The sequence below is a fragment of the Cupressus sempervirens genome, chromosome 8 (assembly GCF_028749045.1).
Source record: "Cupressus sempervirens isolate cs-2001-9-10 chromosome 8, ASM2874904v1, whole genome shotgun sequence".
Lineage (NCBI taxonomy): Eukaryota > Viridiplantae > Streptophyta > Pinopsida > Cupressales > Cupressaceae > Cupressus > Cupressus sempervirens.
In genome coordinates, this window is record NC_143125.1 from 452210339 (window position 1) to 452229677 (window position 19339).

Sequence of the window (19339 nt, forward strand, 5' to 3'; positions counted from 1 at the left end):
TGAAATGGCTGTACCTGTATTAAATGGAATAGTTTGATATGAGTTTTTTTTTCATAAATCACAATCAAGGATCAAATGCTTGAGTATTCTTCTTTCCAGTGGTATGTTGTAACCTGTTTAATTTGTGAAAGATGAAATTGCCAGTGAGCTACTTTTTTTGAACATTCTAGCACAAAGTTTTGCTTACAATATTTATTACTAATTGCTGTTCTTTGCTACCATTCTAGATCACACATAATATGTTCTGTCAACATGTGGCATGGTTATCAGTGATATGATTAAATCAGTGGCTGCTGGTAGTTGCTTCATGTTGGTTTTCAATTATTCGTTTTTCGTATTTTGTTCCTCATAACATTTGGCCCTTTGGGAGTGAAAATATTGACCTTATTAAGTTTATTACAGGCTGTCCAAAAGCTACTTGATGAAGAATTTGAAGGGATAGTGCATATACACACATCAACTTTACATAAAAAGATTGCTTCTGCACGCCATGATTTTATAAAGCTTTCTGGAGATGAAAATAAACTTGAGGCACTTTTACAGGTTAGTAGACATTTCCAAATGCGACTATCCATAAATAATGATTTATTTTTAACAGTGTGGAATTTGCACCAATCTTGGTGTCCCCTTGCTAGGATTTTGAAGTCTTTCACTCTAACAACGCTTCAGCTCTGTTAAATTCCATGTATTACATTACTTAGCTTCCTCTTTTCTGTCTTCAGTGTTTCTGAAATGTCTCAGAAGCAGAAACATCTTCAAAATATATCAAAAACATCAATATCCAATGCAAGTTCAAAATGGCTAGGGTCAATAGAAATGTCATCAGAAATATATTGTCCATTGAATGGAGTGAACTTGAGAAATGATCCCAGGAATGGATGGACTGCAATTTCAGCCCTCCCTTATAGACATGTCCAAATGCGACTATCCATAAATAATGATTTATTTTTAACAGTGTGGAATTTGCACCAATCTTGGTGTCCCCTTGCTAGGATCTTGAAGTTTTTCACTCTAACAACGCTTCAGCTCTGTTAAATTCCATGTATTACATTACTTAGCTTCCTCTTTTCTGTCTTCAGTGTTTCTGAAATGTCTCAGAAGCAGAAACATCTTCAAAATGTATCAAAAACATCAATATCCGATGCAAGTTCAAAATGGCTAGGGTCAATAGAAATGTCATCAGAAATATATTGTCCATTGAATGGAGTGAACTTGAGAAATGATCCCAGGAATGGATGCACTGCAATTTCAGCCCTCCCTTATCATTGCTCTTTTTACTGAGTTCTAATAAGAGATTTATTTTCCTGCTTGATTGAGCCAACCTTTGCTCTAGTTGTTTCACTTTTTGTGATAGAGAATGGGACAACATTTTCAGATCATCTTAAGTCCGAGGATAGAAGATTATCTAAATTATTGGTCCTGGTACTGGTTTAAGTTTGAGTTAGGGTTTTCCAGACTAGTCAATTGTTTTTGGGTGTTGGGATTGTCTATACACAAAAAACAAAATAAAATTCATAAATATATACATATGTGCAGCAATAATTAAGCTAGAATGCCACATAACATCATATCATAAAAATCAAAAGTTTCATTATTTATTTGTCAAACTTGAATGTCACAATGTGTATTAAAATTATAAAACAATGATGTCAAGAGCCAACAATCAGCTGTCATTGGTCAAGCATCATTGTTATGTGGATCTTCAAAAATATCATCATCATCCATATAAAATGATGTAGGTCTTGGTATATAGACAAGCTTCAAGCCTGAAACCAGCATTAAATCACTCTCCTGCTTGCTAGTTGGCTTGTCTTCATTATCAAGTGTAGCAAGGGGGAAGTGGAAGCATCCAAGTAAGTCTGCTCTAGCTTGATATCCAACTTCTCCGCACCCCCTTCCTTGTAGCCACTTTTGTATTTATGAAATGAAACACATGTTGATATGCATATTCACAAAGTCGTCTGCCTTTTTGAGTGTAGATTGATTAGATTTTATTGAGCGGATGAAGTATATGCTCTGATTCCTCTCAAATGTAGATGAACTAGCAACCTATTAAGACAAAATTAGAGAGTTGAGAGTTATAAAAATAAATAAAATAAAATCATAGGCTGGCATAACCTACATTCTAGGTTTGAAAGATTTCCTTCCTTTTGTAAATAACAGATAATAGGAAGTTTTATTGCATTTTGTGAATGACAAACTAACCAATCACAATCACAAGTGCAGCAAATGTGCACCTCAAAAACCATGCAAAGGTTTCCTGAATCATACAAATGATATTGGATGCAGAATAGCACAACAAGAACAAGAAAATATCAATTGCTGAAAATGATACTAGAATCAAACATAAACTTAATCTCATTTCCTAGGTGTATTACTGTGATCCTTGCATGTAATTCCTTGTTATCAACTACATGCAGACCAAGGTTGGTATGGAGTATATAGTGGCAACCTAATGTGCTACCCAAGGCTCGTATACAACCTACTACAATTCTTAGGGATTCATACTTACAGAAAATGAAGAAACCTAGATCAAATTTGACTGTGAGAGCTGGCATCGATAGAAACTCTTGATCTATAACCTAATGAATCCATAAATGAGTACGCCATGGGATCTTAAGCTTCTACACTGCTATTGAAAATTGTTCGCAAAGAACATTTCACTCTTGTAATTCCAGAGACAATTGTCTAAATATCTTGCTTTCTTGTGTGTTGCTCCTACAATGATATGTAGTTTTTATTGGAAGTTCTTTTTCCTTATTTTCTTTAACTTTCTTGCCCATTTCCATCTGTGAAAATTCTCACCCCATTGCACGGTACATTAGGATCTCAGTGAAAAATTTGGCAAATTGGAGACTTTGGCATAGTTTTGCATTTTTGGTGAACCGAGACATTTTGCATGTGGCAACTTTTCTTCTTTTTCTCTTTACTCCATCATCCTCTCTGTCTCGTTGCATATTTGGAAAAGTAAGAACTTACAATCTTATTTTGCGTTCTCACAAATTCTTGAATTTGCGAACTTTGCGATATCCTAAACCTCGCTTCCTTATTGTCTTCCTCTTTTGCTTCATTCGTTTCTCTATGTCACACTTTTGCAAGGTTTGCAAATTCGCAAACTATGTGATATTAGGGACTGGGCCTTAACTTTCTTCCTTTTGTTGCACCTTTTTGATCAAGCAAACCATGACATAGTTTTGCATTGTTCACAAGCTTATGAACTTTGCAACTTTTTTTCGCTTTTTTCTTCATTCCTTGTATATTGAAGTTTGAATACTAAGCTGACTCATTTGTTGAAAAACACAAAAATACTGAGAGGGAGAGGGGATGAATCAGTATTTTAAAATAAAACCAACACAAAACAACTCAAGACAGACAAACATGGTCATCTCGTGGAAACCATTTTGGGAAAAAACCATGGTAACAATAATCTCCAACAAATAGGCTGTTACCTAGTACAATGAAGAGCTGCAACCCTTTTCTCACCTCAAATACAAAACAGGCTTCAACCTGAACACACACAGGCTATAACCTCCAGTGGGCTCATACCCAAGATGATCAGAAAATAAGGATCGAATATTACAACCAGCTCAAGCTCCTGTTTTACCAATAGATAGTAAAATTCATAGGGCAAACACAGTAAATCATACCTTCAATCGTATACATCCAGCTTCAATCATGCTGTTGACTCTCATTTGGCATTCCATTCACAGTGTACACTCTAACCACGCTGCTCCAGTTCAAGAGTATGCAAAACTATTTATCTCAGGAAGACACTTTTCCTCTGTTTAAACTCTTTTTCACCAGACAAACACCATCTTCATTATTCTTCTTAGCCACTGTTTTGTTGCAAACTCTACTGACAAAATGAAGACCTTAAAAAAATCTGGCACCACACACTTCGCAACTTTTTCTCACTACAGATCTGTCCAGCAAAGGTAGACGCCCCTTTTCACCAAAAAAGCGCAAGTCATTTACAGACTGCTTTCACTACGCTCACAAACGCACATTTGTTCTTTTCTCAGTTAAATTTCAGAACACTTCTATCAACATTTTTAACCGCACACCTCCAGAGTTTTAAGAAAAGAAAAATCACTATCCACTTGTAGTTTTTAAAAAACAGTCGCATCTATTTCTTCCAATCATCCAAGCAGAAGTAACCTCTGAAGCAAGACCAACCAGTTCCTTGTCAAGTCACCATCCTATCATTACTTCAATGCAAAAAGAAATGTGTTACACGCCGTTACACATGCAGAAAAAATGAAACACCAATATAAAAAAACGGCACTGGACAAAAACATCGTGCCAAAATGCTACAGCACCAAAATTATATCCATCTCACCCTATAGAGTTTTTAACACTGTTTTTAAATGTCCAACATTTACACATTTCTGCCGTTCACATGCAACTGTCACTTAAATTTCAGAACAGCATCGTTTTGATTGAAGTGATTTTTTAAACTGCTACGTGCATTCATTCTTAGCCAAGATACATGTCCTTGTACCACACTTGGCACACATGCTGTCCAGCACTCATGAGGACAATGTTTTAAACTGATATTCCAGGTTATAAAGTCGCCCAACTGTACTCAATTTGTTCTTGAGTAAAAAAATGACATATTGCAACACAATGATATTCGGTTAACTTCATGTAATTTGCAACACACCATATAATCAGCACCAGTTATATTATATCACTCCAGCAGGTGTAATGAGGAATGTTAAAGTTTAGGTGAGGAATTGCGCCTGAAACAACAGCTACAGTGTAACACTCAAAGAAGAATGATTCCTCTGCAAAACAGACTGACATAACTCTCATGCAGTTCCACTATCAATTTTTAATATAAACATTTTTTGATAACAGTGACAAGCAGTAATGATTACTGCAACAATGATACCACATTGGATCACAAACAAAATCTCACATGCCAGCTCACCAATAAAACGAACTGGATTGAATGTCAGCGCTGCAACCAAATGTCACAAAAAGAACTGTAGACAGAAACACACACAAATAGAAAAGCATGCCCAATCAAAACTGATTCAACAAGATGTCATACGCCAATACTTGGCAATCCTTTAAACAAACCGCAAAATGAACACCATAGAACCATTAAAACAGAATCACCAGTTATCAAGGAAAATAACCAACATTTGCTTCCTTAGTCAGACCTTTGTGCAACTTTTTGAACTTTGTTAGGTTTGGAGAATCTCCTTAGGAACTGACACAACTTCTATAATCTATGTGAATCGCGAATGAATATTGAGAAGATTTTGTCAGAGTTTCATCTCTAGTTCAGAAATGGGCAACAAGTGCCAACAAATGTTGCATTTGTCTTTCCAAACACCTTCAGAAAGAAACCAAAAATGACCAGAGAAGATTTTCCTTGAGATACTTTGATTGAAGAATACCAATACCAAATCAATATGAGGGTTAAATGACAATGGATAACCCACATTAGATCCTCTCAAATTAAATATAAATGGTATGTAAACACGATTGCAATAAGGTGCACTAGAACTTAACATTTTACATTTTGAGGCATGTGAAACAAGTCTTCAATAGAGACATCTCATTGTGTTGCTTGGGAAACTTTCAGTATTCATTTTGAAATGCTATTTTAATAGTCCCCTTGATCTCTTATGTGCAAAGGCCATGGGTTATTCTTCAAACATGACCAAAAATGTTTGACTCTATAGGTTAAAGATTAGAAGATGGTGATGGGGCTTCATTCCTCAGGGTCCTTTCTTTAACTAAGGATGATTTAATTTGTGGCTTGTTGCTCGATCTACTTTTTCTTGCTCACTAATATATGCTATGATTTGCTCTTATAGAATGGATACGTTGTTTTTTCTTGGATATGGTTTGAAACTTTGATGTATAGTCTAGGGACACCACAGATAGGATTTCTTTCGATTATGTGAGCTTGAAAACTTGAGACTACACCCATTGTAAATCCAAATATAACTCCCGCATGTGGAAACTATTGTCCCATATCAACATATTTCTAGGCTTACATGGGGACATGTCCCTGTCCTTGGAAGGTAGATTCCCTGATGACATTTTGTGGATGGTAAGTTGGTACAAGGATGACCCTCTGCCATCTCCAGGACTGTTGGGAGAAATATCTTAGTCGTCCTGGGATGAGTTGGTGTCCTTTGCTTGTGGGCACGTCCAGTGAGCAAAAAATATTGATTTTTTGAATATTTCGTTTCATTTGTATGCTTTCTCATTCATTTTACTTAATGCAACAAACCATGCTGATGAAAAACATACTGTGTTTGTGAAACTGGGTTATGGTCCACATTACAGTTGGCAAAGATGGTTGAAGAAGGGGGTGCTAATATATACTATATAACTAAAAAACTAAACTAATAAGAAAGATAGACATGCATCTAACTGACAAATAGAAAAAGAAAACTGTAAGAAATGAAGGGATGCAAACACTTGCTGTAAGAATACTCTTAAAAAAATTCCAAAGATAGAAAACTCTCTAGTTAGTGTTATTCTAATATCAACTTACTTTACGCTTTGTGCATGATAGTTCTTGGCACATACTGACATAATTGAGGTGCCAATATTATACATAACTGAAAAGCTAAAATAATAAGAAAGGTAAACATGCATCGAGCTGACAATTAGAAATCAAACTGCAAGAAATTAAGGGATGCAAACACTTGCTATGAGAATTCTTAAAAAATGATCAAAAGCTAGCAAACTCTCCGTGTTAGTCTAATGTCAACTTACTTTATGCTTTGTTCTCGTTAGTTATTGACACATATTGACATAATTGAGGTGAAGAGTATTTTTTAAAAAGTTCTTCAAAATTAAACAATTATATTATTTATCATACCACTGCTCTCATGATTTATTTACATGTTGATAGTGTTTCTGTTAATTATTAACATCTCTCTCTCTCTCTCTCTCTCTAATATATATTAATATTTTTTTTTTTGTATTAACATAGAGTAATAAGAACTTCTGAGTTACAAAATCAGTCACAGCATCAAAAAGGACCTCAGAAGTGACTATTTAGTATCCATGGAGTATCTATTATGCACATACATTTGTATACTGAAGTAACCTATAAACTGTAAAAATAGATAATACAAAAAAAAAAAAAAAAAAAAAAACACTTAAAATTATTTCTATTCCTCAAAAAAGGCCCTTTCGCTTTGTTAATATTCCGGTCCTGGTAGTGCTTGGTCATGAAGTGTCCTATTAACATCAGCAGGTTCATCATCAACCTTTAGCCTCTCCATGAACTGATTTAGCCTTTCAAATTCTCTTTGTCCGAGCATATCTTTGTGGATAGTAAAGTACTGGCATGAAACTACATCCTTCTTGTGCATCATGATTTGGCTTTTCCGTATCAGCATCATAAACTTGTCTTTGGATATTTCTAGGACTGCTGCAACCTGTGACATAATATGAAAATGAGTGAGTTTACAATAAAACTCAGTAAGCTGCCTCCTCTTTTGAAAAATCTCTCCATTCCTCTCCTTCCAAACAAACCACAAGATTTCACATGCCAGAACAGACCAAAAGGTGTTGGCTTTAAGATCAAAGAACTCCACAAAACCTGCTAAAACTTCAATCCAAGAAAGACCAGGTCTACCGTTTCACACAATAGGAGACTCAGAAAAAATAGATCAGACATCATGGGCAAATTTGCAGTCAAAAAAGAAATGCTCAAAAGATTCAGGAACATTACAAACACCGCATACAATAGGATTACCTACACCATGAGGGAGAGTGTTGTCAACAAGAAGTTTCCTTAAAAGAAGTAACCACCTAAAACAAGACTTATTAGGTTCACAGGGGGAGTGCTAGAAAAGACTAAAGATAAATTGCCACCTGGAGACTGAGAACTTCAGCCCCCAACTATGATTTACCTTCTCAAAGATAGAGCAATCATCTTTCAACATGTAAATCTGCTTAGTGGAAACTGCATGAAAACTAGATCCATATGTCCATTTGATCCAATGCAAAAATTGCTCAATATTCAAAGAATGCCCTGGGAAAAAGTTACCCAAAGCTTTAGCAATTATAGAGTATGTTGTCTTTTGAGTACTAGGAATGTGGTATTTAGCAGAGATTTCATCCAACTCCCTAGCCTATTTTCAACCATTATATCCCTTGCAAGAACAATGCCCAATTTATATCAATTCTTACGAGAACAACTTTGGGTAAGTGCTAGAGGTTTGCCATTAGTCTATTCGCCACCAGATAGATCTATTAATGTTGGATAGCTTCTGTCGGATAAACATATGTATAATTATGTGAGATATAATTGAGTTATATATATATATATATATATATATATTATTAATTATCTGATTAACAAATAGACATGTCCCATTCATGGGATGGGACATGTCTATTCATTTACTTATTCTGAATATATATCTAAAGAGGATGTTGCATTCGGAACATACATACTAAATATAATGGCAGTGCTTGATACATTTGCAACAGATCCTCAGAAATTTATCATGGTATCAGAGCAGGACTACAAATGTATTGATCAAGAATTTAATTTAACACGTGGAAAGACATGATATACAAACTGGATAGTTGGGCATGAAGATTGATCCAATAGATATGTAAATCAATGTCTTTGAAATAGTTATCATTTTATGAGAATATGTGGATGATAAATAGATCAGGTGATATGTTTCTGCATTGATCGGTGTGTTTGAGGCATTGAATGTAAATGAATTGAAAATTCAGTCCCATATATCCTTGTATCTCGATAATGTCAATAACATTTCCAACATTTTATTGGATGAAAGTTCATATTTTGTTTTTCAAATATTGCGATTCAAATACTATTGGTAAAACTTTAAGATCATTGTACTGCCTTGTTCAAAGTCTTTTGAAGCCATGCATAGGCAATTGAGGGACCCTAAGCCTAGCCAGGCCAAGAAAAACAAACAATTGCTCGAGACACGAAACAAACATTGACCTCTAAATTTTGTAGGGAGCATTTAAATGATGTGCAAAAACCCACACAATGAGGAAGCCGGCATTTATAAATGCCAAATCTTTATGTGTCAGACCAGCAATTTATAAATGCGTCATTTCAAGGAATCTCGCGAACGTATCAAGTTGTTCCCACCATATTGATTATACTTTTCCTTTTCTTCTCATCAATCTTTGCTTGAAAGGGTTTGAAAAGCTATCAATCTTCTAATTTGATACAATAGTGCTAAAGGTGGTTAGCCATGGGGGTTTTAGGGATGGTAAATAACATTTCAAAGCCAATGCGGATTCCAGCAACAAAAGGATTCGGTGGAGAGATCAAATTAAGCAAACTTAACAGCAATTTGAGCTCTTTAAAGACCAAATTGAGGGATAATTTAAGCTTATGTCGCCGATTTGAAGGGTGATCAAGTAAAAGGAGTTTCAATGTTTGCGTTGCAATTCAATTCATAAGCGAAGCTTCGAGAAATGGTGATGAGAAGAAGTCAGGTTTAAGAGTAGGGTTGATATGCTGAGAGGGGCATTTCGTTGAACTTTGAAAGATTAGTGCTCGATCATATCTAGGGATCCTTACATTTACTTAAAAAATGGATCTTGGTCAGTGTTTTACTCTAGTTGGAGTTGAGGGATTCAGTTTTTTGGTGGCCAAATTTTAGGGATTGTGAGGAGTGAGGCAGGGCCCATATTCCACATGTCATATCTTTGGCCAATTAATATAAGGCATAGCTCAACATTTAATCAAGATGGACCCACCCAAACTTTTAAGGTATGGAACATATGTCTTTAAATATGATTTTATATATTTACCAATGAACATAGATGTTTTAAATTGATCAATTATTGTTCTTCATTGATAATTTAATGATTAATTTGATAAATATCTATAAAGACAGTAACTCTCATATATAAATATATGAGATTTGTAAAGAATAATAAATATTAGTGATTTATATTCTTTAGGAGAATATATATTTAAATTAGATATTTATCTATCTTATATAGGATTGATGCAAAATTATTATTCTCGAGTATTTCTCTCTTATTTTATTTTATTGTACCATGAAAGTTATGTGCCTTGATCTTTTCCTATGATATGTTATTACAGGAAGATGGAGATTGATGTAAAGAGGGAGTTTGACATTTCAAGCAACTTTGAAAAAGAGGGAGCAGATAGAGGATATGATTCAACCTTCAATGATCCAGAGGGAGTAAATCATGTTGACATGGATTCTCCAATGATCATTAAGTTGTACCAGTCCAGAGGACTGTGATTCATGATTATACCTTGTGACTGTGTGATTTTAATGGGCTTACCCCCTGTGTACATCATGAGGAAGCAATGACTACCAAATGATGTCACTTGTATTTGTAGAAGTTATTGTAAGGTGACGATCTTACAATAGCTTGTATTATGAGATCTAACAAATTGAGTATATGGTGAATGTCTTGCATCTCAACATTTTGGGAGCCCATTACTCAAAGAGTACTTGGTGAATATCATTGATATTCTAGGAGGCCAATACTCTTGATATTAGATGTGATATCAAACCTTATTTTGAGTACTTGGTGAATATCATTGATATTCTTGGAGGCCAATACTATTGATATTAGATGTGATATCAAAACCTTTTGAGTACTTGGTGAATATCATTCATGTTTTGGGAGGCCAATACTCGTGATGCCAAATGCAATATCAAATGGTGGAAATTTTTTGAGGTATCAAATGATATATCCTTAAAATTTGTAATACTACCAATGATGTAATATTTGTCGTTTGTTCATCCTCCCTAGCTAAGAGGGAGTGTTAATGTTTGATAACTTCTATTGGATAAACATATGTATAATTATATGAGATATAATTTAGCTCTATATATATATATATATGAATGATTAAATATATTATTAATTATTTGATTAACAAATAGACATGTCCCATTAATGGGATGGGACATGTCTATTCATTTACTTATTTTGAATATATATCTAAAGAGGATTTTGCATTTGAAACATACATACCAAATACAATGGCAGTGCTTAATACATTTGCAACAAATCCTTCGAAATTATCAAGATCTATCTAATATAGAGTAAGTAGGAAGACCTCCACTAGCATCTCTGTTAGAAATAAGAAACCTAACTTGGGTCTAGGCCTTCCAGTCAGATTGAAAGACTTTGAAACCAAAAACAGACAACTCGAAGTTACCAAAGATTTTATCACATAGAGGAACATTCGACCAACCTTTCTCTTTTCTAATTCTAGATTGAGATATATTGTTTCTAACCAAAACTTTCCATGGTTAACCCCTTCCAAGGCTTGAATAATCCACTTCGATGCTAAAGCCATACCATGAGCTTTCAGATCCTTAATGCCTAGACCTCCTTTTTCCTTAGGTAGACAACACCATTCCCATTTTACACAATGCCTCTTCTTGTTCCCAATTCCATTAGACCATAGAAAATCTCTCGTGATCTTATCCAACCTATCACTTTGATGATTGCCATACAACCAAGCTGAAGAAAAATAAATATGATGAGTAGATAGGACCTTTTGAGCTACTTGGACTCTGCCAGCCAGTGAGAGGAGGCTGGTTTGCCACTTAAGATACCTATTTTCAATTTTGGAGAACAACCAATTCCACATGTCTTTAAGGGATGATTCTATAGAAAAAGGAATTCCCAAATATCTAATAATGTCCTTAGGCCCTGCCAACTTCCACCCTTCACTCACAAGCCACTTTGGGAGGGAGGAAAACCACCCAATGATTGAAGACTTGGGAGGAGCACTTTTAGGTCCGGAGACCATACAGAAAAATTTTAGTCTTTGAATCAAGTTATCAAAGTTACTTTGCTCCAGTTCAATAAACAATGTAGTTTCATTTGCAAACTGGGCATTAATTAACATATCCTAATTGGGGAGAGTAATCCCTCTAATAGGTCCTAGTTGAGAGGATTTGAGAATGTAGAATAGTGCATCAGCTGCTATGACAAACAAAGATGGGGCAATTGGGCAGCCTTGTCTGATAGACATTTGCAACTTAATACTTTTAATAAGCTCTCCAGTAATCTCAATGACAGTTGAGGAATCCATAAGAATGTCTATCCAATTACAAAAATAAGGAGGAAAACCAAAAGCTTGCAGCATTCCCTTAACAAAAGGCCATTCAACTCAGTCATATGCTTTCTCAAAATCTAGTAGAACCATTACTATATTCTAATCTTCATTTTTTGCCCTGTGCATGGCCTCCCAACTTGTGATCAGATTCTCCAGAATAAACCTTCCTTTGATAAACCCTGTTTGTGTCGGGGATTTAAAGTCATTGAGAAGATCTCCAGTTCTTCTGGCAAGAAGCTTAGCTACAATCTTATAGGATAGATTTAATAGTGTAATAGGTCTTCGATCATAAATTGAGATTTGTCTCCTCCCTTGGGTAGTAATTTAATGATCGCTCTATTGATTTCAGTACCTAAAGATCCCATTTTGAAAACATCTTCATATAGTTCTAATAATTCTGGGACAATCCACTCTAAATTGTGCTTGTAGAACTCAACTGGGAGGCCATCAAGGCCAGGTGATTTGTCATTAGCAAGGGAGAGAACTGCAGATTCAATTTCTTCCCAAGTTATGGGCATATCTAGATTCCTATCATTGTTTGAAATTTTCTTTGGAATAATCTTGAGGCATTGTTGTAATTTATTACTATTGATCTCAATGAATTCTGAAGTAAAGAGATCCTTGTAGAAATTGAAGAAGGCATCTTTGATGCATCTAGGGTCACTATTAGCTTCACCACTAATTTGAACATTTTCAATCACCTCTCTTTTCTGTTTTTCTCTAATAATGTTAAAAAAAATACTTGGTCTCCTTGTCACCATCCTTCATCTAGTTCATCTTGGTTCTGGTCATCTGCCCCCTTATCTTGTATTGTTGGTGTTTCCTTATCTGACATTTAATCTCCCCTATCATTTTTTCCAACTGAGAGTAAACACCTTTAGTTTGCAATTCTTTTTCAATAGAATTCAGTGCATTGTGTAAAACTTGTTCCTCCTTATTTCTGTCAATAGCAAGTTTCTTCCCAATGATCTAATAGATCTTCCTCTAAGATTCCACTAAAACCTTCCATCTATCTCTAGGATTCATATTTGGATTGCAGAGCTTACACAGACTGCTCACCATTTTGATTGCTTCATCATTGTCTTGATCCTTTAGTAGAGAAATATTAAGCTTAAAACTTGTGTTTTTCTTCTTCCTATTATCCGAGAAGATATCCAAATAAATGCAAGCATTGATTGGGTGATGATCTGACATAGAGGATGGAGAGACATTCACAGGGGCATGACCATCTTGCTTGCCAGCAGAGAATACTTGGTCCTGTATATATATTCTATCCAGTCGACAATATACTCTTTGATGTTCCGATTGGTTGTTACACCATGTAAACCAAATATCAGAAAAATACTTTTTCTTAAGAGACAAATGATCAACAATTCTGAACTTCCTCTTGAAGTTAGACCAAAGAAATTGCTCATTCCCTTTCCAACACTATACATTACCCCTCCTTTTATCTTCCTTATACTCCACCATATTAAAGTCTCCAACAAAAATCTAGTGTGCTTTGGGTAGGTTGTTAGATAACCATTCCCACAATGCAGCCCGCTCCCTATAATCATTAAGGGCATATATGTTACATACACCACTTGAGATATCATTATGTAGAAATGCGACCCATAAAGCTCTATGACAATGGGAAGAGCCATTGGAGGTAATCTTGTTAGCCCATTGGGGTCCTACCATAATAGCATTACCCCCTTTGCCTCTGTAGTGGTAAGAATAAAAGCCAATAGATTGATCCCATATAAATTTCAGAATGGTGTAAGCCTGAAAGGCCACAATCTTAATTTCTTGTAAACATATAATGTATTTAGCTGTAAGATTATTACACCATTTTCTAACCATATATTTCTTGTCAGACATCTCCAACCCTCTCACTTTCCAAGTGTGTATGTGTATCATTTAGGTTGTTGGGATTTATTATTATAATATAGTTTGTTAAAACAATTTGGAATTCCTTTGCCCGATTTCCTACTATCATTAGACAGGGAATGTCTTTCTATCATTTTCCTTTTCTTTTTGGTATTCTTATTGGTAACTTCAATCAATGGTTCCTCAACCATGGACTCATTTTTGTTATCATTTTTCTTGTGGACCACTATAGATTTTAGTGCCCTAGCTAGATTCTTATCTTTATCCATAGGTTCAATGGAGGTTTTCCTAATACTCTCTGCTCTCTCATTAATAGTACTAAGAACAAGTTGTTGAGCATTAAGTTTAGGTGGGGGAAGAGCTTTATTGTTTACCTTTGCCTTCCCATTATCATCATTAGACGATGGTTGACAATTGGCTAGGGAACTGTGATTTCCAGACCCTATGGCAGACTCTATTTCAAACTCATCTTCAAATAGAGGGTTAAACAAATTGATACATTTTCCACTATCAAACGCCTCTTCAACAAAGCCATCAAACTTACCACCCCTACAACTATCTAGAGAAATCTTATCCACATTTGGCATTACATCTGAAGATAGGTTACCCCCATTACAATTATTTACTGTAGAGTCATGCATATCAGACTCATCCTTCTTATTTTGTCCTGACTTACCACTTTCTTTAGGGTTCATTTTAGTCATAAGTTTATTGTCAAATTTAGGGTTTAGAAGGCTATTGAGGGCCAAACACTCCTTTTTGGTGTGTCCATTCTTCTTGCAATGAATGCAAGACCCTAAATTCCTTGAAAGAGAAATTTCCCACACAAACCTTTCCTCTTCTAGGTCCATCGAAATGAATTCAAGGAATTCAATATCGGGGGCTAGGGCAAGCAAGATCCTAGCATTAAGATGCGACAATGTGTATCTAGCATCCTCAACCTGAAGCACAAAACCAAGAGGTTGGACAATTTGGGCAATGAAAGGCCAGAACTCAGGTTGGAGATTTTTAATCTTAGTTTAATGAGGAGCGAACCGACCCACTACCTGTTCCATTTTACCTTTAGCCGACCATTGAAATGCTCTAAATAAAGATCTACCCACATTCCAATAGTTCTTTTTTAAAACCTTTTCTTGCATTCCATGAGTTTTAAAGAAAACCACAAATAACCCTTTTTGTATCATTCCACAGAAATTTATCTGAATTCCTAACTTCCTTCCCCAAATGTTAGCAATCCAATCGTTAAAAAATTTGCAAGAAGGCAAAGAATCCTTATCAAGGCAGAGAAAGAAGATAGCAATATCTTTCAATCTTGATTGTTCTTTTCTAATGGTCAACACTATATCTTTGTTACGGGAAAGGGAGAGAGTTTTAAAATCATGGGGAGCGGACTTACCATCTCCATTGCCTTCCATTGTTGCTCCATCGCCTTCTCCCCTATCAAGTCCACCTCTATTGGTTATGGGTCCTCTTGAAATGCATTCTTTCCTACAGAAAATGCCATTAAATGAAGCTGAAGGTGGACACTAAGATATGGATTGATCAGATAGGACTGCCTTATTTGAGGGCCTGGCATCCCCACCATCATTTTTCGGTATTTCCTTACCAAGACCGTCGTTGCTATCATTTTTCAAATTGCTTTTATCAACATCCATTTCGGACACATGGTGATCATTATCCTTCAATCGTTCCGAGTTACACACGAGAGAACCAGGCTGGGAGTCGAGAGAACTCGGCTCCATAGGCATATTATCAAAAAGACCTCAACTAGTTCTTGATACACAGAGAACACGAAGGCAAACGGAAGGGAAGAAAATAATGGACAGGACATATATCTTCAAAACCAAGAAAAGGACCAAAAACCACACAAACAACAAAGGAAAACACAAGGGGGTCCTGCACAGAGTACGACTGCCAGTGATGAACACCTCACCGTAGCCTTATGGTTGCAAAGCCGAATCTTTCACAATTATCATAGGTCAATCTATATTAATATATTTTGAAAAATTCATATATATATATATATATATCATTGTTTCCTTGCCCTTCGCTAAAAATGGCCCTTGGATTGCCATCCCAAAACATCGCCTACCGGCCTCTCATCCTTGTCCTTGAAATGCGATGGAACATAGCATATATCCAAAGTGGAGAATTTGGGTAGGCTTTGAAGTAGGGTTGGCCCACAAAATTAGAAGTGGTTACCATTGTAATCTTTATGACAACATGCTTAATAAACAACACATTGTAACAAATTAAAAGTAAAAGAATTCACAACTTAGCTTATTTGAAACTATTAAACATGTGCTATAGATTCATAGAAGAATAAAAACAAAAGAAGAAATTCAAAACAAAATAAACGAGTTAATTGTAAAAAAAGAATACAAAAACATAAATCAAAATTTTAGAAAAATGTACTTTGAAAAAATCTTCCACTGCGATCTCTTGGCAACAATTGAGCTCTTGCAAACACTTTGGAATGAACAACTGACCTTCATGAAGCAGTCTTCAACTATATTTGTGCAATTGAAAGCAGCAGTGGCAGTTCAATAATGATAAATGATATTTTTGTTTGCATTCACAATAAGGGAAATCACTTTACTTTTGTCTTCAAATGACAAACTGTCTTGGAACCCTTGAAAACAAAAACATAAGAAAGAGCACCAAAAAGCTGATGGATTTGATGTGAGGATAAACTGGGTATGAAATTTATTCTGGATTTTTTTTTGATGAATCCACAGGGCGTGAACAAAACCTTGAATGGCTGAATGAACCGATAACTCAGCAGATTATTTAGTAACATACTCTAGCTTATTTTCTAATTGATTGGGAAGTGGAAAACATTATAGCATTATGGATTGGGAGCGGGAATTGCAGTGCCACTTGTAGAGTTGCATCAAGGCTTGATTTCCCTTGTGAGCTGAAATAACCCGAACCAGATATTTATTTGATTTCTCTTTCAACAATATAATCAGAACTAAAACATTACAGTTGTATTTTGGCACAATCGAATTCAGTAGAAATCCCAATAGATATTTAACCAACATCTTCTTACATATAATATTCAAACTCAACATAGACAAATATAATACGATACAACAATAAAACCAGTAGATTCTTCAGAAGAAAATAACTGTCTTTCCAAGATACTATTCAGGATTTGAACATATGAAAGTACATCACAAACTAGTAATATAAAACTAGAAAACTCTTGTACAACTTCATAAACACATCATTGCATTATACAACAACAATACAATAACCAGCACTAGAAAACCCAATCTTAAATACAGATTAATAGTCAGATTGGAATACTAGAATAATAACCTGTAAGCGCATATGAAACACCTGAACTGATGTCACCCCATACAATGGGTTTGCGTCCACTGTCTGCTGGCATGAGGGGCTACGTTGTCATACTAGTTGAAAGTTGAAGCTTTCCAAATACTCTCACAAGAGAGAACTGAAATGTAGAATAATAAATCAAGCATGCCCAACAATGAGTCTCTTTCCCCTTGTAATGTCCTCGTCATATAATAAATGTATTTAATTAAACTTTTGTAACGGGCCAATTGATTTAATGTATCTCAGACCCGTTTTTGTTTTTGTTTCTGTAGTTTGTGTCGTTGTCGGCTATCTTTATACACACTTGGAAAGTTTCCCGACGGGTATTTAAGCATAGCTTGTAGGTAGTCTGTAGGTATGCTTTTGGATTATTTTCTCTGTACTACGAATTCTTGTTGGAGTTCTGGATTGTTCGCTATTTCAGAAGTGAAAGATCTTCCCTATTTGGCTTGTGCAGTTTCGGTGGGATTCAACCCTCACCCTCTTCCGTGGTTGCATGTATTACTTGGTTCAGATCTGGTAAGTTTGAGCATCATCTTTGGCAATTATTATTCGCATTTAAGTCTCTGTTATTATGGATTTTATGAAGTTCTATGGTGTTTTGTGTATGAACCACGATTATATTCTATGTTGGATTCGGATTTCTACCCCTTCTCCGTATTGTTCCTTCCTCATGGTTTCACCCTCCATACACCTCGCCATACCCATCATTTTGTACTAAGTCACATCATTTGCACCTCCGTACGGCCCTGCTGAAGTCACCGTACAGTCTGTTTCAAGACACCGTATGACCTACTCTAATCCACCATACAGCCTTCCCTACATTGCCGCATGGCCTTTTAAATACCCATACGGTTCTCTAGCATCCGTATAGATTGGCTAGTCTTGTGTACGACCACCTCTTTTGGCACCCCGTATGAAGCACTATCTCTAATGTACAGCCAGCAATTATCAGCCGTACGACTTTGTTTCACTCCTCCAATTCAGTTCGTACCTCCTGCACTCTTGGCCACATCCGTACAGCTATTCAGAATTCTTCAACTTGCTCAAGTGAAGTTGTCGGGATCATTACAGTGGTATCAGAGCTTTTGATCTTGCTTGCCTGTGGAAGTGAAAGCAAGTTTATACTCAAAGGAGAAGACGAAATAACCCTATTGATAGAATGGCAGATCAATTGGATCCTACAACAGAACTCATGAATCTTTTAAGAGAGCTGAATAGAAATCAAATGCAAATCAATGAAATCCAAAGGCTTATGCAGGAAACTCTACAAAAATTGGCCGAGGGAAAGACAACAGGAGAACAAAATGGGCATAGCAACGATTCTGTTTTCGGAAGGACAAACTTTCAACCCTCTTGTTGTCAACCCTCGATACCCATCTTCCTTCCAAGGACGGAAGCAACACACAAAGGAAGAGAGCCCACTTTTGAGGAAATGCAAGAAAAACTTCGGGAAGATCGGCGAACACAAATATGAAAGGTGATATATCTTACAGAGACTATTGATCTAAGAATGAGATATTCTGGCGGAGGAAATTGTAGTTATTTTAATGATGATCTCTGGAGAAAGATCGGAAAGGTAAACTTATTTCCATTTGATGAATTTGGAGTCATTACCGCGCAGTCGTGGGTCCTAAAGGCAAATACCTATTTCCAACTCAATCCAATGCCCAGAGAGGAAGCAATCAAGTTCGCAACACTTCATCTGGAAGGAGTGGTGCATGAGTGGTGGCATCATGGACTGGTCACTCTTGGACACAACCAAGTAACCTTTTATATCGAGTTCATTGAGAGACTCATTGATCATTTCGATGGGAAGGATCCTGAGCTAAACTTCAAAGATCTAGCCTAGCTAAAGCAAATGGGCATAGTAGACAACTACGTCACTGAGTTCCAAACGTTGTCAGTATTAGTCACAGATATCTTTGAAAGACATCGAATTGTGTTATTCATGGATGGGCTGAGAGAGACTTTGAGAGGTTGGATCAAAGGGTTCAACCCATGTACACTCAACGAAGCTGTTAAGAAGGTGAG

The 19339-nt window shown here is 35.9% G+C and overlaps 1 protein-coding gene across 1 annotated transcript in view; it reads left to right on the forward strand.

Annotated features, from left to right (window-relative positions):
* RH39 overlaps window positions 1-19339 on the forward strand; it is a 138591-nt gene that overhangs the window by 70860 nt on the left and 48392 nt on the right. The window contains exon 5 of the mRNA XM_089798056.1: window positions 403-543. Coding sequence (XP_089654182.1) covers window positions 403-543 — 141 coding nt within the window. The remainder of the gene's footprint in view (window positions 1-402; window positions 544-19339) is intronic.